At 38.4% G+C, this 27772-nt stretch overlaps 1 protein-coding gene across 5 annotated transcripts in view; it reads left to right on the top strand.

Moving 5' to 3' along the window:
* SYT1 (synaptotagmin 1) overlaps window positions 1–27437 on the top strand; it is a 954200-nt gene extending 926763 nt beyond the window's left edge. For all 5 annotated transcript variants that reach the window (XM_073620000.1, XM_073619998.1, XM_073619999.1 and 2 more), the window contains 2 exons: window positions 19586–19719; window positions 23846–27437. In XM_073620000.1, coding sequence (XP_073476101.1) covers window positions 19586–19719; window positions 23846–24052 — 341 coding nt within the window. In that variant the 3' untranslated portion in view covers window positions 24053–27437. The remainder of the gene's footprint in view (window positions 1–19585; window positions 19720–23845) is intronic.
* Window positions 27438–27772: the final 335 nt, after the last annotated feature.

The following is a 27772-nucleotide window of genomic DNA, read 5'->3' as shown; positions in this document are numbered from 1 at the left end:
GGAGAAGTATGAGACTTACTCCACTTGAACTTCCCAGCCAATCAGTGCTGTGATACAGAAGTCCATAGCATGTCAAGGTAAATGCACCTTAAATTAATTATTTGTTATTACACATTCATACTCCTATTTATCTAAACAGAGCAGAATAAATTTAATTCTGTATTTTTATCAGTTAATTCCAAAAAAAATCTATATATTACAGTACGTGTGTCTTTCTGTATTAGAAATAATTGCTTCAGGTATTGTGTTGTACAAGTTCACCAGATTAAAAAAAAAAAAAGCAATACAGAGTCTCAGCGCTCTTGTTCTAAGCTTATAAAAACATGACCTCCAGATCTTTTCTGTTGGCCAGTAGAATGAACTCCTTTCTCTGGGGTAGAGATATCAGTAAAGCCTTTTGGCTATGTACACTACAGTCTTATCATTTTAGTGAATCAAACAGGAAAGGATAGACTGGGAGAAAATGAAATGAGCAGCGGTACAAACTGTCAAAATTTTCCTTTTTTGTTTCTTGTAAGACTGATACACTCCTGAACATGCAATGAGTCATATAATGGTATTGAATTCTGTCCACTTTATATGATAAGGTCACAAAGACAGAAAAGTATTAAGGAACCTTCTTTTAGAAAATACTCTGTTACATTTTGTTCACTTATGAACAGCCAATGATGATCTTCTGTCTGTAAACTGGTCAAGTGTTATAAATAACTATAATAATGTGAAACATAGGTTAATAAAACAAATAAGCGTTGGCAATAAAGTAAACACATAAAAAGATGACCTTTCCCCGGATATTCCAGTCCTATCCAAAGTGGAAATTTTTGTGCCAAACAAAACTGATCACCACATTTCTTGTACACGTTGAGTAATACAAAACATTTTTGGAAAAACTTTTTGAATGCTTTAAGGAGCCACTATTGAAATGTGCCCATTTTCCATGGATGCTTGTTTTTGCATGTGTTCATCTGAATGTAAATAATCTTATCATGCATTAATATCTTAGGTAACTTGTTTCTATACATGGATTGTAAATATATCTGTACATGAGGATAGCTGTATTTGCTCACTGTTTATACAGGCTAGGCTTCCTGTTTAGTGGCACTGTGCCACAACTATGTTTCTCTGTCCCTCCCTCTCTGTGCAAATGTATGACAGGGTCTGGCCCCTGAAAACAGCAGACTCTATGGGGCTGAGCTTCCTAATTTTAGTAGTCATAAAGCAGAAAATGTTATTCACATTGTGTAACATAAAGCTGACCATTAGAAAACATTTACAAAGTTTTACATAATCAAACAATGGACTATCAAGCACATAAAATTAGTTTTGGCCAAACTTGACAACAATGGCTGAAAATGTTTACTTGCTAAAAGTATACTTATGTGTTCTTTATGGCTCAGTTAAATTTGTGTGGTGCGTTAATGCGCATTTTCCTCGATGTTACTGTGCATTTCATTAAGGCATCCCACTCAAAGTGGGTTTCCAGTGCACAAAAATGCCCCAATTATTAGACATGTCTTAAAATTTTTGACATAATGAATTGTAATGCGTGTGCATTCTCTTAGTGCATTGGGGTGTTATTTCCCTATATGTTAACACCCCTGTTGGTTAACTTAACCTATATGGGATAAATTCTTTCAAGGTAACAAATTAAATTTTTTTAATGGCCTTGGTACTGGCAGAAAAGCTTGTAAGTAAGAGTCTTATGACAGTCCAACGGATCTCTCCACACCACGTGGAAAGATTTTACCTCAGATATGATGTACTTAATCAATTACAGCAGACTTTTCACAATGCTTCTCATCACATTGTTCCCCATTTCTATCACTGACAACCTGTAATAAACAGCCCTGAACCTTTGCCATCTCTTGTTATTCTACCCAAGATTTTGGGTCTCTGCAGTATATACCTGTTCTAATCATGCGTTTTTAAGAGACTGCTGGACATTCAGTCTGCACCTGATCCCTGCTAGTTTGATGCCCTGGATTAGAGTCTGCCTTACTTATGTCTGTTAATGCCCTACATTATTTCTGTGTTTGTACTCAGGTTGTCTGTGCTGATCTTGATCATTTACCTGTTAGTCCTGTAACTGACAGTCATTGCTCTGTCTAGAATCTGTCCTGTCTCTTAGCTGTTTCCTCTGGTGACACAATGGGGTTGATTTACTAAAGGCAAATAGACTGTGCAGTTTGCAAAGTGCAGTTGCACTCTGCAAGTACAGTTGCTCCAGAGCTTAGTAAATGAGGAAATGAGGTGCAGCTTCCCTTTGTAAAGAGTACCAAATCACATGCAAGGCAAATGAAAAAAAAAAAAAAACAGCATTTCTGCTTTCACATGATTGGATGATGAAAGTCAGCAGAGCTTCCGCTCATTTACTAAGCCCTGGAGCAGCTGCAAAGTGCACAGTCTATTTGCCATTAGTAATTCAACCCCAATGGGTTCACCAAACTCCGAGGCAGAGCCAAATGGACCAGTACATTTGGCCTGAATATTCAGATGAGCATATTCAGGGCAATTCAAACAACTAAAATTACTGACAAGCATTCAACATTTCATGTTTGCCTGAAGTGTACTTTTAAGAATTCTAACCAAATAAAATGCCCTGATAAATTTCCTTTAAAAAGAGCAATTACTTGTAGTCAGTGCATGAAAGCCCAGTGCATGTGTTCTGGAAAAACTTAGACAGTGTTTTGAAGAGTATGCAGAAAAAAAATGTTGCAGTGGTTATAGAATTCTAAGCACATCTTATGAGCTGTTTTATTTATCCTTAAATGAATCAGTTCATGTGAAAAGGAATTGCCAATTTGCTGTTTATATAATACTATTTCTATTTTTATTCTCATGATAAGCAGGACAATTGCTCAGCTTCAGATAATTGGCTGATATCTTGCTCTAATTCTAAGTGAAATAAAGGCTTTCAAATAAGTACCTTCACATAATTATGGACCTATTCAGCAATCACGGTTAGAATGCTAAGTAGAATTTATATTTTGCTAATGTTGGAATTACTGCTGTATTTATCCAGAAAAATGCCAGTTGCTCTTGTTGTCAGTGCTCAGGCAAGAAGATAAAACAGATTCTCAATTTAGCAACAGACAAAACCTTTGAGAAACTCTAGTTACAGCTGAAATACTTGGACTAAAAGAGATAAAAGGCAAACTGCAGTCAACAATCTGCTGTTGTGTAGAGAAAGTGCAGGCCCAGTAATTGCTTTCTTAACTATTTTGTTTTGTATTGGAAAAAGGAGCCCCATGAACTGGAGTCCTGAGCTGCTGGCTAAAGATAGACAAACAGTTGGTTCTTGGCGATAGCCTGTCCACATTTGACAGATTACCACTTAAAAAATAGAGGCTGCCTATAATTTCATGTCCTCCCTAGTGCGTACAAGATGCCACAGCTTGAAGAATGTTTGGAGATTGGAAGGTTTCCATTTTAGTACTGTTAATACAAAGTTAATAATTTCTGTTTGTCATAATAAATTATAACCAGTAATTCTTCAGTTTATTTTAACTTGTCTTTTACATATCAAGTATACTTTGTTTCAGTTGATTCCAATTGCAAAGATAATGCAACCAAGGCACTGTTGCGTATGTGCAGCAGGACTCTTCATACATACCCTTGCATATGGGCAGGCTTCTATTAAAGAGGGCATTATTGAAAGCCTACCCAAGCCAATCTAAGTGCAAAAATAATGAACCTAATGTATTAAAATGTCTGAAACAAATACCTACTGTGCTACTGCAAGGCAACCAATGAGATTCTTTAACCTCCCTGGCGGTTTTCCCGAGTGTGGCTCGGGGGTTAAAATTCAGTCCCATTAGCGGTAACCCCGAGCCACACTCGGGATCGCATTGCAGGATCCTGGGGCGGCGTTACTTACCTTGTCCCTGGGATCCTGTGATGTCCCCCGCTGTGTCCGTGGGCTCCGTCCTCCTCTGAAGCCTCTCTGTGCCAGGCTCCGTTCCCTGCGAGCGGCGCGACGCACGGGGGCGGAGCCTGGCGGCAAATTAAAAAAAAAGTAAAAATCATAACACATACAGTACTGTAATCTTACAGATTACAGTACTGTATGAAATGATTTCACATCCCTTTTGTCCCCAGTGCTTTGTTCTATGCCCTGCATGCAGTTTTACATGATATACACTGTTCTTTCTGCCTGGAAACTGGAGATTGTCCATAGCAACCAAAAAGTGTCCCTTTACATCAAAAGTGGCTTTAGACCAGCTAGAAAACAGCAATAGTAAATTAGAACACTTGCAGAATTGAGCGATAGTGAATTGTGGGGAAATTTATTTTATTACTATTTTTTTAAATTTTTTTTTATTATTTATTTTTATTTATTATATTATAATTTATGTTTTTGTGTTTCAAACTTTATCATACCCGAGATATCTACTAGACTCTGGTTTGGACAGATTTAAGTCTGTTATTGTTAAGATTTACAGACCTACAATATAAAACGCCAAATTTCCATGCAAAATAATTGTACCGCTTTCAGCACCTAAAATCCGAAATAATCATACCGACAGGGAGGTTAAATGTAATTTTTCCCTGCAGTTTGGTATTTCATTTTTTGCCATGTTGGCCATTAAGTTGCTGTGAAAGTTGTCTAAGGCAAAGCAGTGAAAGCTCAGGTCTCACCCAGCCATGCAGACTTGCGTCTTATGTATTTTGAGACTTAATATAGGTCGTAGACAGACATAGACAGACATAGACAGACATACACGGATGTTGCTATTGACAGCTGCAAGGCGATAGAGAGATGTATTGGCAAGCTAGAAATGGAGCAGTGGCAGATGAGTAAGAACAGTTAGAAATGCAAGGGTCACACAATGGCTGTAGTTGTGGTGGGATTTTAAAAGACGAGTGTATTATCCCGCACTGCCTTAAAATGATGTGTGTATTAATGGTCAATATCCTATAATGGGTGACTGCATACAACCTGATTGTGTTCCCACTATGTAAATACACATGACTTCTGGTACTCAGCAGTGTCACCAGGCTCCCTCCTATGCGTGTCGTCACATGACTTCCTCAGGGGTACCCTGAGGTGTTATTTTAAAGGGCCACACACCCGGTCACGGATAGAGTGTCAGTATACAAAGTGGCATAAAGGAGGAGTACAGAGGAGTCCAATCTTGCATGCCCCAGCTTAGGGAAAAGTGTAACTTGACCTAGTAAGAGAGGTCAAAGGGAGAGGTGAGCGCATAAGTTGGAAGGTGGTGGGAGTCACCGAAGCACTAGCACTTTATTGTGGATATTTCCTTTGTGGATTCACTAATGAACTGAATCACATGTTATTAATGTAAAGGACATTTTGGGAGCAATTTTCATTATGTTCACTGTGTATTTGATTTACCTATTTTTCCACAATTTTTTACTGGATGGAGTAAAAATATGCCATAAATATAACTGCATGAACAGCAGCAGCAGTAAGAAAAACCTGAATATCACAGAAATGAGTCTGACATATATACTGTATATATATATATATATATATATATAAATTGTTTTACTTGAAAGCAATTTTATATCTCTAAATTAATTCATGTATAAAATCACCAAGATGCGGAGAAAATGCATACAAATGCATTCAAACAAGCTCTCCTGTGAGATATTGAGTGCCTTCAAGAGAAATCAGTATTTCATGTACCGGCTTATCTTTGTCTGCCGTTTCTTCATTCCACCTGAATAATTTGTAGCAGTGAGTTATTTTCTTGTCACCCACTGTCTAAATGTATTTGTTGGCAAGAGTACAGGTTTTCTATAACAAAGAAACAGGAGAAGTAACCATATGTAGAATGTGTCACTTCTGTGTCTTACCTAGCATTGGTTTTAATAAACCTCAATGACAGCTTTCTTCCAAGTCCTTAGATAATCTTTGATGGGGCCTTTTAAACCACATATGGTGTCAGTGATTTTGCATACACAATACTTAAGTAATTGCTTTAACGTCAAAGAGTCAAAGTCATTATGAAAATGATAGCTTTAAATGAATGCATTGCATAAGAGAAAAAACTTAGTATTTCAGCTATAATTTTATTCAATTAATGTTGCCTATACAACCCCCTTTATATGTTGTTATGTTTTTGGCATGCAGGGTGCTGAAACCTTGGCTGTTTGGAATACAGAGGCTTTGTTCCCGAAACATGAACATCCACTGTAAAGCGAATGGGCGGCCCGCACAGGCAAAGTGACATACTGGGGATGATTTACTAAAACCATAGAGTGCAAAATCTAATGCAGCTCTGAAAATAAACCAATCAGCTTTCAGGTTATATTGTCAAAGCCTAATTGAACAAGCTGAAATTAGAAGCTGATAGGCTACCATGCACAGCTGCACCAGATTTTGCACTCTCCATGTTTTAGTAAATCAACCCCAGTGGATTGTTGCTGTCTGTTACTGAGGCAGCAGACTAATAACAGCTCAGTCATCTATAGGGAAAGAGCAAATGAGCAATAAGAACAGTGGCAAATGGGGAAAGCCCACAACAACTAGTTCTAGAAGCAGTAAAAAGATCATAGAGGTGATAAGCATTAAGTGGAACAATGAAAAGTGGAAAGATATAAAAGAAAGAGAGAAGGAACCAAGAAAGAACCAACCAACCACCAGGAGAAAAGTTCAAAACTAATCCTAGAAAGTATTATTTTACTGAAAGAGTAGAATAAACTTCCAGCAAAGGTAGCGAGTCAATCAACAGTAAGTGGATTCAAACCTGCTTGGAATAAACATAGATCTATACTCATGCAGAAAAGATCAATAAATTAATAATTGAATACAAATAATACAAAATGTAGTTTAAAAAATTGAACAGACTCAATGGACCACTTGGTCCTTTTTCTGTTGTCACTCTTCAGTGTTTCCAAGAAAACAAGAAAGAGGGCAAACACTAAAGGAAAGGCAGAGCTTAGATGCAATGTTCAAAAGTTAGCAATACACAGGGAGACATCATGCTGTACTGTGTTTGAAGCTATTTAGCAAGAGGCTAGTAAGTTGTGGCAAAGGAAAGACATAATAATGCCGCTATGTTGCTGTTGTATTTTTGTTTATAAGGTTTTGTGTATAAAAGAACAGATAAAACAGAGGACTTTGACGTAAAAGATGAAGGTAGCATTCTAACTTTTGATACTCAAGGCTTTTTCAAGAATTTGAACAGCATAGATGCACACAAATTAGAAAAAAAGAAGATCATTGGTTTAGTGCATCATGGTTAAATGACAGCTTTAGCTTATTATTGTAATATCTAAAAGTTTGGATTTTTCCATAAGTAATTTAAAGTAGTTTGTAAGATCTACAATAGTAAGCTGAAAATCTTAGAAGACCTTTAGTGGAGTATTTCCCATTATCCTAGGAGATAGGTTTGTGACCTTTAGTGCACAAGAGGGTTGAAGGACTCCAAATAAGAGCTGCCATTTAAGGCATAATTAGTGTAGAGCTGGCCATACATAGATATAAATTCAGTCAGTTCAGCAGAACCCAGACAAATTTGATCCATTTATGGCCATTCACGTTCTATCAATCAACGTCTCATTAACGGGCTTGTTGGAAAATTTGCCTCAATCAGTGCATACCGACAATGGGGGAGTCCCACGATTAAAATATGACACAGTGGGGAGAATTACCGCATCCACCTTGAATTAAGCCCCCTGGCTGTATGAAGAAACTGAATCAAGCATGGCCAGTTTAAGGGTTTTAAGGAACCCTGTGTGAGGAGCAATAGATAGGTTGTCATTTATGGTATGCATACCTATGTTTTACTGTGATAAGAATTATTAGCTGAAGAAGATTAGACTGTATACCTTAAGCCATTTTCTTCTTCAATGACCTGAATTTTAAGGGGCTACTTAAAACAAACTATTCAGCCAGAAGTTCTTAATGTCTTGATTATTTTGTTATAAACTCAAAGCAGTTGATTTGATCAAAGGCAAATAGGCTGTTCCCTTTGCAAGGATATTTTCCCCAGAGCTTAGTAAGTATGTAGTGAGATTTCACTTTGCAAAAAATACCCTATCGCATTCAAGGAAAATAAAAAAACTGAATTTTTCATTTTTTAATGAAGAGTATTTAGTAGCCAGGAGTAACTTTTGCATGTATGTAAAGCCAAAACCTTTTTTTTTTTTATGATACAGTAGGGGATGAATAAGACCTCAGTTTCTTTTCCTTTTTTGTTTGCTGACTGTATCCCATTGGGAAGATTTTCCTTCGCTCCCTGTCCCAGAGACCCAGCAGGAAGTTAGAGGAGATCTCTTCAAACCAATCACTTTTTAAACAGTTATCACTAGAACAGACATTGAAATATTTCCTCATGTCTTCCGTTCCTCTGACAACTATACCAGAAACCATGGTCAGCAGGACCAATAGAGAGGGTGAAAATCCCCAGTGAGAACACAGACACATTAAAAAGCTGACAAGAGTTCTATCTCTTTCATATTCTATTGGAAACAAAATAAAACAAAAAAGTTTGGCTTTACATACACTTTACTTATTTTTCTATATTTCTGTTGGTAAGGCTACAGAAAATGGAAAATGAACTATGACACCACTGCTCTATGTCTCTAAAAAGTACAAATAGCTTTATTATATCAAAGCATAAAATATAACATATCCTTTTAGTCCCTGCATAAAAGGACAGTGTTGTCACTGGATCTAAAGTGTTGAAATACTCCCCAACACTCTATTTGGGCTCAGAGTTATGAGGTGTGCCAACAAATGGCCAATTCATTCATTACAAGCATGTTTAAAAACAATACAATAAACAAACATATGCTAGCCATGCATCTGTTCTAATGTGATATGTATATATGGTATGTGTAGGATATGTATATGCCCAAAGATTATCCCCTGGTGACTGTTATTTATAGCTTCTGGCACAGAGTACATGATTCATTGATAGTCTGTTGCTAAATATCCAACCAGCATTCAAATAGAAAACAGGGTTCATAAATCCCATTGCTGTAAGTTTAGACTGTTATCACAGATCAAATCTTAGGTTATTACAGTTTGAATGATATCATGTAAACATCAGTAAGTTAGACTTCTTTTGGAGTGATGTTGGTACTGTAGCAATATTCCAGGGAAGCATCATACATGTAAGTTTATGCATAGCATGGATCCTGTAAATGTAAATGTGCACACAAGGATCCCAGCTCACTTCATTTAGTAAACTTCCCAGTACATTTATGACATATATAGGAAAGCACATTTACAATACAAGTAATCATGGGACATGGGGGAGGATGCTGCAAGCCAAGCAGTTGAAACCTTCCCTGGGCTTTTTGTCCAAAATCATGGACAGGTGGGTGGAACTGCACGTGAGGATGTTAGGGCATTTTGCCACTGGACCTCTAGACTTCATCAGGATGTACAGATCACCCCCAGTCTAAAACCTTTTATACATTTCACTTCATTGGCAACGGACCCCTTTAGTCACTTATGGAAATGACAGGCCATTAAAATAAACCCAGTCAATAAAAAATATATGAGGTGTAAAAATTGAGCATACAGTTCACTGAGCTATAACATCCACTAGAGGTCATTCTAAAATAGAAATCAATAGTATACAAGCATTATTAGATAGTGGCATATCAAATACATCACCCAAGGGTATAAATTACCTCCGAATGAATTCTAACACCATGAAAATGATCCAAATAGATACATAATACATATACTGTATTTATTGGTGTATAACACTCACTTTTTCACCATGAAAATCGGGTGCAAATAGCATGTGCGTGTTATACGCCAATACTTCAATTTCAGCTGCCTCGGAGGGGACAGGGAGGGGAGCGGGATGAGCACCATCAGATTACATAAAGTGAGAATCTCCTGTTTACTTGGTGGCCTCTGTAATAGGAAGTCCTCTCTCCTGGGCCACCATTGGACCACTGTTCTGTCCATCATAGAAGATTCTCACTGTATGTAATCTGTCGGCGCTCGTTCCGCCCCGCTCCCTGTCCCCTCTAAACTGCAGAAGGGCATCGATCGGGCTGCAGTGATGGCAATGGTGAGGCTGCTGCATTGATGGCAATGGTGATGCTGCTGCTTTGAAGGCAATGGTGATGCTGGTGCATTGATGGCAATGGTGATGCTGCTGCATTGATGGCAATAGTGAGGTTGCTGCATTGATGGCAATGGCGAGGCTGCTGCATTGATGTGGACTGATGAGGCTGCATTGATGTGGACTGATGACGCTGCATTGATGGCACTTGTGAGGCTGCAGATGGGCACTGACCCAAAGTTCCTTATTTAAAATTAAAGTTTTTTTTCCTTAAACTTCCTTCTTAAAATGAATGTGCGCGTTATAGGCCTGTGCGTGTTATACGCCGATAAATACGGTATATAAGCTACATTTATCTACTTTTTGAACACTTTAAGTGATTTAGTCCCATCAAATATTTGTCTGAAATGAGTTTATAGGATACTATTATAAACACAACGTTTATTATTCTGCCATACACAAGGTAGGGGGCATTTAAACATATAAACTGGAGATTGTAAATTCTGGTGCAGCTGTGCATGGTAGCCAATCAGCTTCTAACTTCAGCTTGTTCAATTAAGCTTTGACAATAAAACCTAGAAGCTGGTTTCTATGCAGAGCTGCACCAGATTTTGCACTCTCTAGTTTTAGCAAATCAACCCCCAAGATTTAGCTGTTGTCAAATCCTCATTCTTCCAATCAAGCACCTTAGTCTAGACCTACTAAACGTATACACAACTTTTTGATCTTCAACCTATGTACTTTGTTTAAATAACTTTCAGAAAAGGTTCTGCAACTTTTTACCAAAGTGCCCTGCTATTCACACATTACCCAAATTCTCTATACCCTCCATTTGCTGCCAGTTATATGGAGAATTTAGTATAAAATGATTCTGCTGATTTTCAAAGCACTGAATAAGTTCAATATGCATGAAGTATCTTACCTACGCCATAAATCTTGGCTTGCTACTTCCACCCCTGGGCATATCTTGTTTGCACCTGTAGTGTTACAATACAACTCCTTTTCATGTGTAGCTCGGACTTCCTACTTCTCTCTTGTTACAAAAAAATGTATTTGTTTGTTTAAGTCTAAGGGATTCATTGAGCCTTCTCAAAAAGCTACTTTACATTTTTCTATGTTTTGTAAATGTTTCTAAACCCTTAGGAAGAAAACCACTATTAAAAAAAAAAAAAAGCATTATTAACTAATGGATTCAGTGTATAAAAGATGGCTGTGCATTGCATAAGCTATTTTAAGAAAGATGCAGCAAATCACTCCATGTCCATGTGTATATTTCTCTTTGGTATTAGCCTAGTCTGGAAGTACATTTATCAAGCTTAAATTAAAAAGATCAGTTGTGCTTTGATGACATTTTGCTTCATTTTCACCATGGTATTTGATGTAATCTGTGAGAGAGTAGAGTGTAAAAGCCTTTAAAGAGATTTTCAAAGAAATCTAGCAAAATAAGGATTTTCCAAGCTGCTTGTTTTTTTTTTCATTAGGCTTTTTTTAAATCATGTAATATTTTTTCCCCCTGAATTCAACTAGTAATGAATGGTTCCTTTGGAGTTATATTGGTCTGCTGACTTGAACTTTGAAAAAGCAATCGGGATAAAAGCTACATTTACAGATTATTGTAAATTTGCTGGACATTTACTGTCTGTCACATTCATTAGGTTCCCATTGGCCCTGTTAAAAATAATGGGAGTGTGACTGGTGAATGTCCAGTAAATATTGGCATATGAGCAGCAGACAAATGTACCGTAATACAGTAACCAAAGAATGCGCTACTGAATGTTTTATAAATATGTTTAGCTTAGCCCACTTACAGCCACTCCTAAAAATAACAATAATTAATAGAAACCAGTGCAAAATATATAAAACAAAAATAAAAACAACAGCTGAACACTCCAGGTCAATTTACAACACCCCAGATGAATAAAGTACAAAATAGTGCAGTGCTAATTGAGCAAAGTTCATAAATAGTGGGCAAGCAAGATTCCACATAAAGTGAAGATGTGCCTTTAAGAGAATGGACTCCATGCCATAAATGTGTAACCTCCACCATAGACACTCTTCTAGAAGTCTCAGAAGTCTTCCTGGTGTTAATCACATAATACAGCCAGGCTTGTTCATACACGGAAATCCCATCAGAATAGCTTGCATACAGATGTTCACCAATATCCCGAGATAAGGGAATAAACAAGAAACATATTGGGGTTGATTTACTAAAACTGAAGTGTGCAAATTCTTGTGCAGAATGGCTTTCCCCATTTGCAGCTGTTCTTATTGCTCATTTGCTCTTTCCTTATAGATGACTGAGAGCTGTTATTAGTCTGCTGCTTCAATAACAGACAGCAACAATCCACTGGGGTTGATTAACATGGAGAGTGCAAAATCTGGTGCAGCTGTGCAAGGTAGCCAATCAGCTTCTAACTTCAGCTTGTTCAATTAGGTTTTGGCAATAAAACCTGGAAGCTGATTGTTTTTTATGCAGAGCTGCATCAGATTTGGCACTCTCCAGTTTTAGTAAATCAACCCCAATATGTTTGTGCTCTCAGCTAACATACATTTAATCAAGATAAAAGAATTACCCTTACAAAAAAGGCACTTCCAATAAGACACCTTTCACACTGGGGCACTTTGCAGGTGCTACAGCGCTAAAAATAGCGCCTGCAAAATGCCCTGAAAGAGCTGCTCCTCACACTCCAGTGTGAAAGCCCCGAGAGCTTTCACACTGGAGCGGTGCGCTGGCAGGACAGTAAAAAAAAAGTCCTGCTAGCAGCATCTTCGGAGTGGTGAAGGAGTGGTGTGTATACAGCTCCTTCACTGCTCCTGCCCATTGAAATGAATGGGGCAGCGCGGCTATACTCCCGGCAAAGCGCCACTGCAGCAGCGCTTTGCGGTGATTTTAACCTTTTCTCGGCCGCTAGCAGGTGGGTAAAACTGCCCCTGCTAGCGGCTGAATACCACCACTACAACGACGGTAAAGTGGCACTAAAAATAGCACCAATTTACCGCCGACGCCGCCCCCGCCCCCGCCCCAGTGTGAAAGGGGCCTAAGTGCCAGCACACAAGCGCTTGTACATAAAATCACACAGAGATGACGTCACATGGGTCTTGTCCCAGGGGGCAGGACTTTGTCAGCGGGTCTTAAAACTAAGTAATAATACATGAAGAGCTAGAGCTATCCAATCACAAGGAAGTAAGGACTTTCCTGTCTGCAGGACTATAGGTCGGATCTAATTCAGCAGGGGACATGTCAGGCTTCTGCAGAGAGACCACTGTTTCCACACAGAGAATTAGGCTTTGTTTCCAATACTGCGAGTTGTTGTGCGACTTGACACATGTGAAGTCGCATGACAATTTAAAATCCATGTATTTCAATGGTCCCCATTCTAATTGATGCGATTCAAGTTGCAGTGACTCCAAAAAAAGGTTTTTGTACTACTTTGTTCCGACTTTGGTGCAACTTGTTCTCCTATGGTTCTCACCAGCCGCATGACCTCGCATCAAAAATCGAATTGCAAAGTCGCACTGTAAATCGCACGACTTTGGGGTCGCAATAGTGGAAACCGAGCCTAAAGGTCCTTCTCTGAAGTGTTGACAGGGAGCATATTTTTCTACTTATTCTGTGGCTGTTTTTTGAATAAAATGAACTGTAAGTCATTGCACACCTTTTCTCACAGTAATCATCTGCAAAGTACACAAGTGAATATATTGCTAGACTGATTACTGGATGCCAGTTACAGAAAGTTGCTGTGTCGTGCTATGCCATTTGAGCTGTGATAAGATTTAACTATCCATAACAGAAGGGAAGAAAATGTCAGCTTTAACATTTTAAGAAGGCTGACACTTATTTTACCTCCTGATTTGAGCAATTACATAGCTGACCATCAACAAGGCAGCATACCATTGAACATTTTTGAAAAGCACCTGTCACCGCTCAATACCTTTTACAAATAGGCATTTTATTTTGCTAAATAGAAATATCTAACCTTCATTTCAGATGTAGTTTTTCTCAAAGGCCCCATGTATTTCTGACTTTATCTTGTGTAAAATATTGGGCACTGATCTAACGTATTTTGCTGTTAAAGATTTTTTCATGTCTCCAAATCCACTGAGCCGTCCATTCCCTCTTTCATTGGCTTCTGTGAAGATAGCAAGCCATCTGCTCCTGCGTGTGTTCACGCTTGCAGCGTCCCAAGAGACCAATGTCTGCTGGGATATTTCATATCATGCATTTGATAGACTCTCTCATGCTACACTAGGTATCAAGAGGGCAGCATATTCCGCAGGGCCAACCAACTATTTAGTTTTAAGTGCAAAGTGTGCCTTACCAGGTGCCTGAACATTCAAACACCATTTAGAATGCAACTGTATTTCCAATCAGCTTTTCTGATTGAACGTGCCTTCTGGAAAGAAAATGTGTTTACTTTCTGTTAAGCTTTTACTGCAGCAAAAAAAAAAATGCCACATAAAAGCAAATTCTCTAACATGCGGTGAATTGCAAATTTCTTGCTTGGAATTTCAGTCTGTAATAACAACTATAAAGTTGTAATTGAATTTGCTGCTTCTGTGAAGCCAGTTTATAAAAAGAATTCAATGAAGTTAAACTTAGGATAAAAGTTTATGTCCCACACATCAGCCCAGACAGATTTCTGTTGTTTAATAAACATTAAAAAGCTACACTTTAAATAGACTAGGAATGTTTTTTTTTTTGTTTTAAGCTGTTGTACTTCAGCAGCAGATTGCGCATCTTCCTGAATAGCAGATATACGCTATATTATCAAAAGTATTGGGACGCCTGCCTTTACAAACACATGTATTTTAATGGCATCCCAGTCTTATGCCCTGTACACACGGTCGGATTTTCCGATGGAAAAAGTACGGATTGTGTTGTCGGAAATTCTGATCGTGTGTGGGCTCCATCGGACTTTTTCTGTCGGAATTTCTGACACACAAAGTTTGAGAGCAGGATATAAAATTTTCCGACAACAAAATCCGATTGTTTAAATTCCGATCGTGTGTACACAAATCTGCCACACAAAGTGCCATGCATGCTCAGAATTAATTAAGAGACGAAAGCTATTGGCTACTGCCCCGTTTATAGTCCCGATGTATGTGTTTTACGTCACCGCGTTCAGAACGATCGGATATTCTGACAACTTTGTCGGATTTTCCGATGGAAAAAGTACGGATTGTGTTGTCGGAAATTCTGATCGTGTGTGGGCTCCATCGGACTTTTTCTGTCGGAATTTCTGACACACAAAGACTGAGAGCAGGATATAAAATTTTCCGACAACAAAATCCGATTGTTTAAATTCCGATCGTGTGTACACAAATCTGCCACACAAAGTGCCATGCATGCTCAGAATTAATTAAGAGACGAAAGCTATTGGCTACTGCCCCGTTTATAGTCCCGATGTATGTGTTTTACGTCACCGCGTTCAGAACGATCGGATATTCTGACAACTTTGTGTGACCGTGTGTATGCAAGACAAGTTTGGCCCAAAATCCGTCGGAAAAAATCCAATGGATTTTGTTGTCGGAATGTCCGATCAATGTCCAATCATGTGTACAGGTCATTAGTCTGTAGGGTTCCATATTGAGTTGGCCCACCCTTTGCAGCTATAACCGCTTCAACTCTTCTGGGAAGGCTGTCCACAAGGTTTAGGAGTGTCTATGGGAATGTTTGACCATTCTTCCAGAAGCACATTTGTGAGGTCAGGCACTGATGTTGGACGAGAAGGCCTGGCTCACAGTCTCCTCTCTAATTCACCCCAAAGGTGTTCTGTCGGGTTGAGGTCAGGACTATGTGCAGGCCAGTCAGGTTCCTCCACCCCAAACTCACTCTTACATGTCTTTGCATTTTTATATTTTTATAAAAATGCTATAAGAGCCCTTTCACACTGGGGCGGTTTGAAGGCGCTATTGAGCTAATAATAGCGCCTGCAAACCAACGCGAAAGTGCCGCTGCTTTCATTCCAGTGTGAAAGCCCCGAGGACTTTCACACTGGAGCGATGCGCTGGCAGGACGGGAAAAAAAGTCCTGCTAGCAGCATCTTTGGAGCGGTGAAGGAGCGGAGTGTATACCGCTCCTTTACCGCTCCTGCCCATTGAAATCAATGGGACGGCGCGGCTATACCGCCGGCAAAGCGCCTCTGCAGAGGCGCTTTGCGGTGGTATTTAACCCTTTCTCGGCCGCTAGCGGGGGGTAAAACCGCCCTGCTAGCGGCTGCATACCGACGGTAAAACGTCGCTAATAATAGCGGCGTTTTACCGCCGACGCCGCCCCCCGCCCCAGTGTGAAAGGGCTCTAAATCTGTCCCCTATTTTGTAGACGCTCTAACTTTTGCGCAAAACAATCAATATACGCTTATTGCGATTTTTTTTTTACCAAATATATGTAGAAGAATACATATCAGCCTAAACTGAGAAAAAAATTAGCTTTTTTTTAAAAAAAATGGGGATATTTACATTAGCAAAAAGTACAAAATGTTGTGTTTTTTTTTCAAAATTGTCGCTGTTTTTCTGTTTATAACGCAAAAAATAAAAAACGCAGAGGCGATCAAATACCACCAAGAGAAAGCTCTATTTGTGGGAAAAAAAGGACATCAATTTTGTTTGGGTGCAGCATCGCACGACCGCGCAATTGTCAGTTAAAACAACGCAGTACCGAATCGCAAAAAATGGTCCAGTCATTCAGCAGCCAAATCTTCCGGGGCTGAAGTGGCAAGAGCAATAATTTTACTCCTAGACCTCCTCTGTAACTCACAAAGTGCAACCTGTAGAATTTTTTAAACGTCGCCTATGGAGATTTTTAAGGGTACAAGTTTGGCGTCATTCTATGAGCGGGCGCAATTTTGAAGTGTGACATGTTGGGTATCAATTTACTAGGCGTAACATTATCTTTCACAATATAAAAAAAATTGGGCTAACTTTGCTGAGAGGAGGAGGGGTCAGTACAGGAGTCACAGATTGCAGGCAGCAAGGTACTATGGCGGTGATGGCGAACCTTGGCACCCCAGATGTTTTGGAACTACATTTCCCATGATGCTCATGCACTCTGCAGTGTAGTTGAGCATCATGGGACATCTGGGGTTCCAAGGTTCGCCATCAGTGTACTATGGGATATGCAGTCCTTATAAATTGAAAGTAAAGAACAGAGGAGAAGCTGCAATACATGCAGGGAATTCAAGAAGTTGTGGAAAGAGATTGCCAGCAGAAAGGTAAAACTCATAACATGAAAGGAAATTTTTCAAATAAGCTTATATTGGATAGTCAAATTTAACTATTGTTACTATTACAGTGCTGTTGTTATAAAATGAAAGTGCATGCCGTGTCTAGCTTGAAAAAGGCTTCGACCAAGAAGTGAGGGAAGCAGGATGTAAAGAAGCTCAATTATTAAAAAAATGCCATGATGACGTCTCCTTCCCTTACTTTCATAAATACATTTTCAATGCAAGGTCACCAGGGCCTGATTCTGCTGGGAACAACAGTAGGACAAGTATAGACAGGACAATGCACAATTTGCCCTCATAACATTAATATGGACAAAACAGGAAGTTTTAAACCGAGTGGATTTTAATTTAGAGCAGTCTTTATCAGTGGCGGCTGCAGCTCCTATGTCCACTCGTCTCCTCTTCCACAAAAGCGTTAGGCATCCAAAAGGATCGCCTAATGCTTTGGCCAATCGGGAGACAGGTCTCACTGACCTGCCTGCTGATTGACAGGGAGGAATGTTAGTGTGAAAATAGTGAAAATTCAATCGCTATGCCACACAACAGTGCTCTGCTCCCCAAGCCCACCCTATTTTGAAGCCTATTAGAGACTCTGGCTCTGATCACGTGCTTCAAAATACACACCCCCGCCTATACCCGCCATATTATTTAATGTATCCGGCATCCTGAAAGGGGCCGGGCACATGAATAGGGAGGGCGGCGGAGGTGTCGGGGGCGGCGCCCATGCGCCCACAATGCATGGGCTGCCACTGGTCTTTATCTCTATTTGTGGGGCTCACACTCACATTATGTCAACTGGCAACTGTTATCCCTGGAACAGACAGTAAAAAGCAATTAAAAATGTTACATGTGTCACCAAAACAATATTAAAGGGGATATTTCTTAGTAGGGGCTCTATTTGATTTACTTTTGGAAGTGGGATTGCTCCTCACTTTGTTTAGATTAACATTCTCAACCTGTTGTGTCCAGGGCAGAAGGTGAAGGGAAATCTCTCCAGTGGAGACACCAATGGCAGTAAAAAACTGACAGAGCTTCCAATACAATTCTTATGCATGTTAGCCAAACAAGAAAAAATATTTGTCTGGAGTTCCACTTCAATCTCCAATACACATACAGTTTAACTCCAGGCAATTTGCTAAATACTCTGATTAAATACATGTACTTTGAGAGCTGTTTTACATTTATTTCTGTCCATCCAGTCAAGGGATTTACATATCTTTGCCCCACAGCACAGTCCTGTAAGGCAAGGGAGGAGGACCTGATCTTTCTCTGCTGCCGTTTTACTTTCACTTACAGGTCCCTTCCCCGACTGTGCAGTATAATGCAAGAGGCTAATACCAAGCCAGATACTGCTTGCATTAACAAAATACATTTATAGTGTATGTAAACCCCTGAAATTAAAAATAACAAGTAATATCCTTCTATAATGTGTACTTGCCTAAATCCAAAGCACCTAGTGCAATTCCTGTCTGCTCTTTCATTCCTTTGCTTTCTGCATAAGTTACGTCTGACAGTATATGCTGACACCAGAGAATCGTGGAAGATGGCCCCACCCCCTCCAGCTCACAGCATGTGATTGACATCCTCACCTGTGCATGTTTCAATATGAGACTGTGTAGAGAAGGGGTATTCATTTTCTCCACTCAGGTATCAGTTTACACTCAGCTCCTTGCTCTTTAAGTTAAAAAATGCTGGGGTTGATTTACTAAAGGCAAAAAAAATGCACTTTTCAAAGTGCAGTTGCACTCTGCAAGAGCAGTTGCTCCAGAACTTAGTAAATAAGCAGAAGCTCTGCTGACTTCCATCATTCAATCACGTGCTAGCAAAAATGCTTTTTTTTTAAATTCTCCTTCCACTTCATTTACTAAGCTCTGGAGCAACTGCACTTGCAGAGTGCAACTGCACTTTTTAAAGTGTACTGTCTATATGCCTTTAGTAAATCATCCCCACTGTGTTAAATTGTGCACTTTGAACAGCTGTAGAGGCTGCTGAAACAGGTACAATTTATGTTGGAGGATTTGTTTCACCTCTGTGTATCCCCAGAGGTTAGTCACTTCACTGAGTATATGTAAGGGTTGATAACCACTTTAAGAATGTAATAACGAATACAGAGCTGCAATAATGTGTGCCTTTTATGTCTGCCTGAAGGTCAGCTTTAAGCACTTGTGTAGACAACTGTAATATTCATGTCATTGACTTTTAGAGTCACACAAATTCCTATGCAGGATTGTTTAACATGGGTTAACTATTATCATCAGTATTATTATCTACTGCTAACATTTGTTTGCACAGAAATGTTAAATACCCTTTTTCAGACCTTTGCATTCAGTTTACATGCTTATAATTAAATTTAAATCTTTTCAGATCCCTATGTGAAAATCCATCTCATGCAGAATGGCAAGAGACTGAAGAAAAAGAAGACAACTATTAAGAAGAATACTCTTAATCCCTACTACAACGAGTCTTTCAGCTTTGAAGTACCATTTGAGCAAATTCAGGTAATCTAAAACATCACCTTATAGCATCCAAACATGTTTTCTGCTTTGTTCTATTTTCAAACAAGTGTATTAAGGCTTTAAATTACCATATTCTTCATGTTCTCAGATGACATTGAAAATGACTCTACTGAATCCTACTTAAAACCTTATTAACTATGGATGTAGTGTTGGGCAGGGTTAAACATGGGTGCAGGCTTTTTGTGCTATTCAGCCACTTTTCACTAATTAGTGTGCCTTTTTATCTACCATTATATTTAAAAAGAAATAGGTCTGAACATTCCATCCTGAGCAATATGTCATTACAGGAGTGCCAAACCCATATGTGACATTGTGTTTAAATAATACAGGCTCTAATAAGAATATCAAGGACTAAATAGTAAGAGGTGTCCTGATAAATGTTATATGGATAAAAGCAAATGAGATTTTTCTTCTTTTCTTCGCGTCATATTTGACAGGTAATTTGCCTTATCATAATCTGCCTGCCATGGAATAGATATGTGATATGAAAGCGTGAAGTTTTTTTCCAGATATAAAGACTGTAGAGTCATATATTAATTTTCTTTAGGAAAAACATCATATTGGTTCACAGAGCCATAATATTCTCTCCATAGTCTTTGTTAAAGTGAATCTATCAAGAAAACGTATACTTTTAAATAAGTTGATAAGGCAAACGTTTCCAAGTCACATTACTATTTTGAAGGAAAAAAAAAACGCTAGAAAAACGCTATTTCAGAGCCTAAGCAGCGTAGGTCATATGGTCTCTGCCTACCAATCATTACTGCAGAGTCTCTATTGTTTTTAATCCTTAATGAGATGAAAGAAATAAAAGGCTCCCCCGTTTACATAGATGGGTACAAACTATGCATTTAACCATTTCATACATTAATTAATTTGACTACAGCTACAAATAATTTACCTACCTAAATCATTTTTATGTGTTTTAAGACATATAAGATTTTATTTTGACATAAAGGATTTTTATTTTGTAAATTGCTTATATTGGTGATAATATAGGCTAACAAATTGTTCTTATAAGCTAACAAATTAACAAAAATGTTAAAATGTACACAATTTATATTTACAGCTTATAATTATTTAACTGTTATCTAAAGTGGTTGTAAACCCTAGAAAAAAAAACCTGCAAAACAAAGGCATAATGAGCTAGTAAGCATAGCTTACTAGCTCATTATGAATGACTTACCTGAGATCGAAGCCCCCGCAGCCGTCCTTGTACCCCGCTCCAACATCGCTCCCGGAGTTACTTCTGGGTATCGCAGGCTGCGGCGCTGTGATTGGCCAGAGCCGCAATGACGTCACCCCCGTGCATGCTCGCGGGAGCCGCCGGTAACAGCACAGTCTAACTGAAGCAACGGCACGTACTGCCATTGCTTCAGTGCACATTTGCCGATGACGTCGGCACACCAAATACAGGGGATATCTCCTAAACCATGCAGGTTTAGGAGATATCCAGTGTAGCTACAGGTAAGCCTTATTAAAGGTTTACAACCACTTTAATGTTATGTAAATGTTTTAATTTGTTTACTGTCTGTATTTCACTTTAACAGCTGCAGCCTGCCAACTTCAGCTGTCAATGTGCCTCTTCTTGTGTAAAGCACAATGACAGCTGAGGCAGCAGATCGGTAAACAACTCATGTGATCACTATGATTGGCTGTCATGGCAAAAACAAGATAAGGACCCAGTCAGTGTGGTCCTTAATAATTAATGCAATCAATTGGAAAATTGTACAATAAGAATGTATGGTGTATGGCTAACTTAAACTAGTTCCCAAATAGAATGTTGATTACCATTCATTCAGCAAGAATTCGGCAATGATCACGTGTCCATATTAAAGGTGGCAAGCAGTAGAACAAGGTTGTTTAATACATGATCATACATTGAGAAAACTGTTAACATTTGATTCATCTATTTCACACATGTGGCCTATTTTCACACATGTGGCCTGAAAACTCTATAGTGCCAATTTGTTAGATCCTCCAACGTTACCCACTCCACAAATTACAAGATATAACCCCTTTTAATCCCATTTTGCAGTCGATAAGTGATTTAAAACAGAAAGGTAAAAAGAAAACAGCTTCACTGAGCTAAATGAATGTTCACAAGCTAAGAACATTGTTCATTGGCTCTTGCTGCTGTCAACCAGTGTTGTGCTGTTATTTAAAAAAAAAAAAGGAAAATGTAAAAAAAAAAAATACATTTACAATCACTTAAAGTCCAACTCCAGGAGGGATAAAAATCCATAGAAATCGCTTATTATGTCTAGGGAATTTCACAAAACATTCTACCTAATTCCTCACTATAGCTGACTCCAGTGGTCTCCTCCTCCACCCAAAGAACCAATCTGTGGTTGAAGCCTCAGCATTATCAGTTACAATACAGTGAGATAAACTCTGAACCCTGAGCTGGAGTGCAACAGGAGCTGGTTGCAGCTTACAGAGCAGACTGCAGGGGACCAGCTGCAGTACTGGAGGGACCCTGCGAGAGCAAGAAACAGGCTATTTACTCCATGATCCTCTACCCTAGACTAAATTAGCATTTTTTTGCTTTTCCTGGTTGGGCTTTAACCACTTGGCGACCGGCTCTCGCTGATATACATAGGCAAAGTGGCACGTTCCTGCGAATCGCCAGGTACATCTTCCCCTTTAAGAGCCGTCGGAGGTGTGCTCCCGCAGCATGGCAGGGGACCCGATGCACGTGGCCGGCGGGTGCGATCACCGCCGGCCACCCGCGATTGTGGGAACAAGAGCTAGAACGGGGATTTGTGTGTCAACACACAAATCCCTGTTCTGTCAGGGGAGAGGAGACATATTGTTTGTTCCTAGTAAGAAGCAACAACGATATATCTCCTCCCCCAGTCAGTCCTATTCCCATACAGTTAGAAACACTAACTAGGGAACACATTTACCCCCTTGATCTCCCCCTAGTGTTAACCTCTTCCCTGCCAGTGACATTTACACAGTAATCAGTGCATTTTTATAGCTCTGATCGCTGTATAAATGTCAGTGGTCCCAAAAATGTGTCAAAAGTGTCCGATCTGTCCACCACAATGTCACAGTACCGCTAAAAATCGCAGTTCACCGCCATTACTAGTAAAAAAAAAATTATAAAAATGCCATAAATCTTTCCCATAGTTTATAGATGCTATAACTTTTGTGCAAACCAATCAATATACGCTTATTTTTTTTTAACCAAAAATATGTAGAAGAATATATATCGACCTAAACTGATGAAGAAATTTGTTTTTTAAAAACATTTTTGGGGATATTTATTATAGCAAAAAGTAAAAACTTTTTTTTTTTTCAAAATTGTCACTCTTTTTTTAATTATAGCACAAAAAATAAAAACCACAAAGGTGATTAAATACCACCAAAAGAAAGCTCTATTTGTGGGGGAAAAAGGACGTCAATTTTGTTTGGGTACAACTTCTCATGATCGCGCAATTGTCAGTTAAACTGATGCAGTGCCGTATCACAAAAATGGCCTGGTCATTAAGCAGCCAAATCTTCCAGTCTGTAAGCGGTTAAAGTGGGAGTAAACGCCATATAATAAGGCTTACCTATAGGTACAGCAAATATCTCCTAAATGTGCACTGTTTAGGAGATATTTACTTGTGAAGCCACCGGTGACATCTCCAGCGTATGCGATCTGAAGGAACGGCATACCCGCGCTGTTCCTTCAGAGTCCTGTGCCATGAACAGCGGCTCCTGCACGCATTATGGCTCATCCAATCAAAGGACCAGAGCCTGCCAACCCGAAAGGAAGACCGAACGAAGATGGAAGCCCTGTCAGCAGTGACGGCATGCTGCTGGAGGGCTTCATTTTAAGGTAACTTTCACATAATGTGCTAGTATGCGATGCATACTAGCACATTATAACTTTGCCTTGCAGTGTTTTTTTTTTTTTTAAGCGGGTGGTTTACTACCACATTAAGCCAAGTTAATTATTACTTTGCAGGAGGAAAAGTGCATTGCCTAAACTAAGAAGGCTGGCTAGTGACAGATAGACATTAATGTTTAGAAAGCTCAGCTATACTAAACTATACTAAATGTGTTAGATGTGTTTTTTTTTTTCCTTTTCCTACTCATATTTATTTCCTTTTTTTTACAGAAAGTGCAGGTTGTTGTGACAGTTTTGGACTATGACAAGATTGGAAAAAATGATGCTATTGGAAAGGTGTTTGTAGGATATAACAGCACTGGAGCGGAACTTCGGCATTGGTCAGACATGTTGGCCAACCCACGACGACCCATTGCACAGTGGCACACTTTACAACCTGAGGAGGAAGTAGATGTAATGCTTGGAGTGAAGAAATAGAAACAAATTTGCTGTTGCCCACATAGTGCTCTTTAGCCAGTATATGTAAATACCTCAGTAGTATGGGTCCTTTCATGTCTTTCCATGCATACCTGATTCAGGTCATTTGTACTTAATTCATTTTATTTGCACAAATTTAAATGTACTTCTCCAAAAGAATCCCAGTTGTGCGCCACAAAACTGCCCTCTTACTCTTCTTTTAAGCAATATGATGTATAGATAGAGCATGAATCAATTTGTTGTTAACACATTCTTGTATATAACCGTATGCCAACATTGATTTCTAGTCCGTGTATTTGTATGTTGTAAGCGTTTCTTATTATGTGTATACCACAATGTTTTTAATAAGATGTTCTATTTTAAAACAAAATGTAAATTGACTAAATATAGAAGAGCTGATAATATTACAGGTTGTATCGCCCGCATTCCAGGAGAAATTCCAAGTTATAAGGCACTAGTAAAGTTGCACTGACATCTTAAAGGACAACTTAAATCTATGGTTGGCCAGATACATTTGAATACAAGACAAGCAACATTCCACATTTTCAAGTTCATATACGTGTAGATTACAGTCAGGAGCAACAAAGTTTGATCAGATTAAAAAAAAAAAAGCATGACTGTCCTTAAGAGATCTGGTCACTAGATGCCATGCTATCAGTGTATATATCTATATATATATATTAATGTCTTGAAAAAAACAAAGCTAAAATTGTGTTTTTTAGATATAAGTGAAGGGGTTGCAAATTATATATATATATATATATATATATATATATATATATATATATATTAGGAATGGCTAGCGCCAAGACAATTATAATGTCTCATGATACTTGCTTGCAACCCTCACTCATTTCTGTAAATTTTAGCTTTACATAGAATGTACATCTTGTGATTTATCCATGTGTTTGCACATGACATATTTCATAATATATGTGTGTTTCTTGTAAAAAAAAAATATCTTGTGATAATGACAGATTGTGAGGCATACTGAACATTGCTGGAAAGCATTGTCAATGAATACACAGTCATGTCTTCATACTTAACAAACAGTATTGTGACCCTCTCCCTCTCTCTATCTCCCTTTCTCTATCTATCTATGTATATATATGTATGTGTATATATATATATATATATATATATATATATATATATATATATATATATATACATATATGTAAAAAGACTAAACTAATTTAGCCATAATTCTGAATGCACTTCAAGTAAGCCAAAACAGCTAGTGACCTTTTTTTATATATATTTACTATTTGTATAATGAGTTTTAATTTGTCCTTTAAAAATGGTATAAAACAAAGAACAAGTGCTAGCAAACTGGAGCACCCTCTTGTGTATACTAGATGCTCATTTCAGGAGGAGTTTCTAAATGTTTTCAATGTTATTATGTAGTAAATGGCACTATTATGAAGCTATTAGTCATTCCATAAGTCTTAAATGACTGCTCTGTGTATCACTGTGACTGCCGTGTGTGCTTAGATAAAACTTAGTTCTCTCAGTAAATAGCAATCGATTAATTCTATAGTGATATTGTACTGATACTGCCATCTCTTTCTACTGCACTGCTGCAGGAGAGCATAGCACAAACAGGTTACTACGGACCAATTAGGAACTGGGAGCTATGCTGGATCTTGGTCATAGAACAGGTAGATCACACAGCAATGTATTGAGCACTGTGCAATATAGCCCCTAAATTATCTATCTATATATATTATAAATAATATATAAACATCCATGAATATTGTAGATTATATCCTTTATGCATATCATTTGGTGGATAAACCTTGAACAGCAGGATACAATAAACATTTATCGTCCAGTTTTTTCATTGCACAGAATGTAAATGAGATTTGTATTGTCGTTTTTTTCTCATAAGATAGTAAGAAGGATACAAACTAGAGAATATGTCCTCAAATTACCTTGCGTTTAGTTTTTTAAAGGGTGTCAATGAAAAATTATATAATTTTCTCCTGCCAGGGTAAAATATACCATTTTAATTTTAGCAATTGGTATTGTTGGATATCAGTACTTTTGCATGTGATTGTAATATATTCCTGACAGATTATTTCGCTAAATACTGTACAGTGTGTCGGAAATAGATTTACTCCAAAACACTTTTGGGCAATATCTGCCCACTGATGAATTACAGGTCCAAGCACACACTGTGCACCATTTGCTGTCAGGACATGCAAGGATGTGTAGTTCCTCAGTAACTGTTGGGACCAAAGGTTTCCCATAGCTGCTTTGAATGGTGACAGTAGGTACCCTACTGTAATGGTTTTTGAAAGGCACAAATTAGGGTATGTACACACTAGAACAGTTAGAGATGGGTATGCTTATTTGTGATGATATCAAGTCAAGGCAAAGGACAAACTACAAAATATGGCATTCCTTGGCAACCAATCAGCAATAATCTTTCACATCTCTGCTTTAAGTAAGCTGATGTCTGAATGGTTATTGTGGATTGCTGCTATCTGTACATTATCATTGCTCTTTGTGGTGCTGGATGGAAGAAGCTGAGTGCTGTATGATGGGTACAGCGTATGAGTATTTAGTCATGTTTCTCAAATAATGACCACACTATAGATATGCCAATTCTTATTTTTGATGTGTAAATGTGTAATGTGTACACACAATGGAGATTCCATTCAAAGTAACTGTCTGCCATAAATTAGCCATCACAGTATGATCACTACAGGCGGACCCTTTGAATGTTTTTTTTTTTTCCATGAACCCCCCAAGTGTGTACATACCCTAAACGGGACAAATTGTATGCTGCATAATCTGAAATAGTAAGGTGACACATATCTAATATAACTACACCGACCAAAACTCATCATACTATTTCAGATTATTTTATTTTCTCAAGCGATATGTATATGTCTAACAGGTAAGCTCAAAATGCAGGTTCATATCACCCAAGATGCATTGATATCTCTTGATGTGCTTCTACTGTACTGCCTAAGTTTATCATACAACATAAATTTGCTATATTGAACCTGCTATTTGATCAGTATATGGTTTAATCCATAAAAAAAGCCACATCTACCTTTTGGACAAAGCTGTGTAAAGTATTAGAATCTGATGCTGTAGAAATCCTAGTTGCCTTTGTCTATACTTACTGCCTGCTTGAGTGTTTCTATGTGTGAGTTTCTCTCTTGTATCTCGTAGAAATGTTCGGGTGTTTTCTCTTGCCATACTGCTCGTGACCCGCGGGCTAACAAAGTTTGCTGTGTAAACCTTCATTTTTGATGAAGTGGTTATAATTTAGTTTCACTTTGTGTAGTGATTCCCACAGTAGAGTTTTCAGGTCGTTGTTAAAAACCTTGACATATTCAGCAAATATTCAATAAAAATATTTTATTTCCTGTTTTTGTCTCCTGTTGTATTATGGATTGCCAGTGTATTGATTTTTGCATGGCACTGTGAGGGTTATTGACATGCTACAACAAAGCTAAAGCAGAACCACACAAAACCCTATTTGCAGTTAAACTGGTGACTTAATATCAATATAGCTTAAAGTGTTTGTAAACGATCACCTTGTAAAAAAAAAACAAAAAAAACATTAGTTTAAAGAAAAAAGGGCAAAAACTTTGTGTGATGATATAAAAAAATATAAAAACTTGTTTCCCATTCCCATTTCCACATCCCCTCTTTTCTCAGATACGTAAGAGCTGGGGGAGGAGAAACAGCAGTACACTGATC

Source organism: Aquarana catesbeiana, linkage group LG03, assembly GCF_042186555.1.
Source record: "Aquarana catesbeiana isolate 2022-GZ linkage group LG03, ASM4218655v1, whole genome shotgun sequence".
NCBI lineage: Eukaryota > Metazoa > Chordata > Amphibia > Anura > Ranidae > Aquarana > Aquarana catesbeiana.
This window is presented reverse-complemented; position numbering and strand designations above follow the sequence as displayed.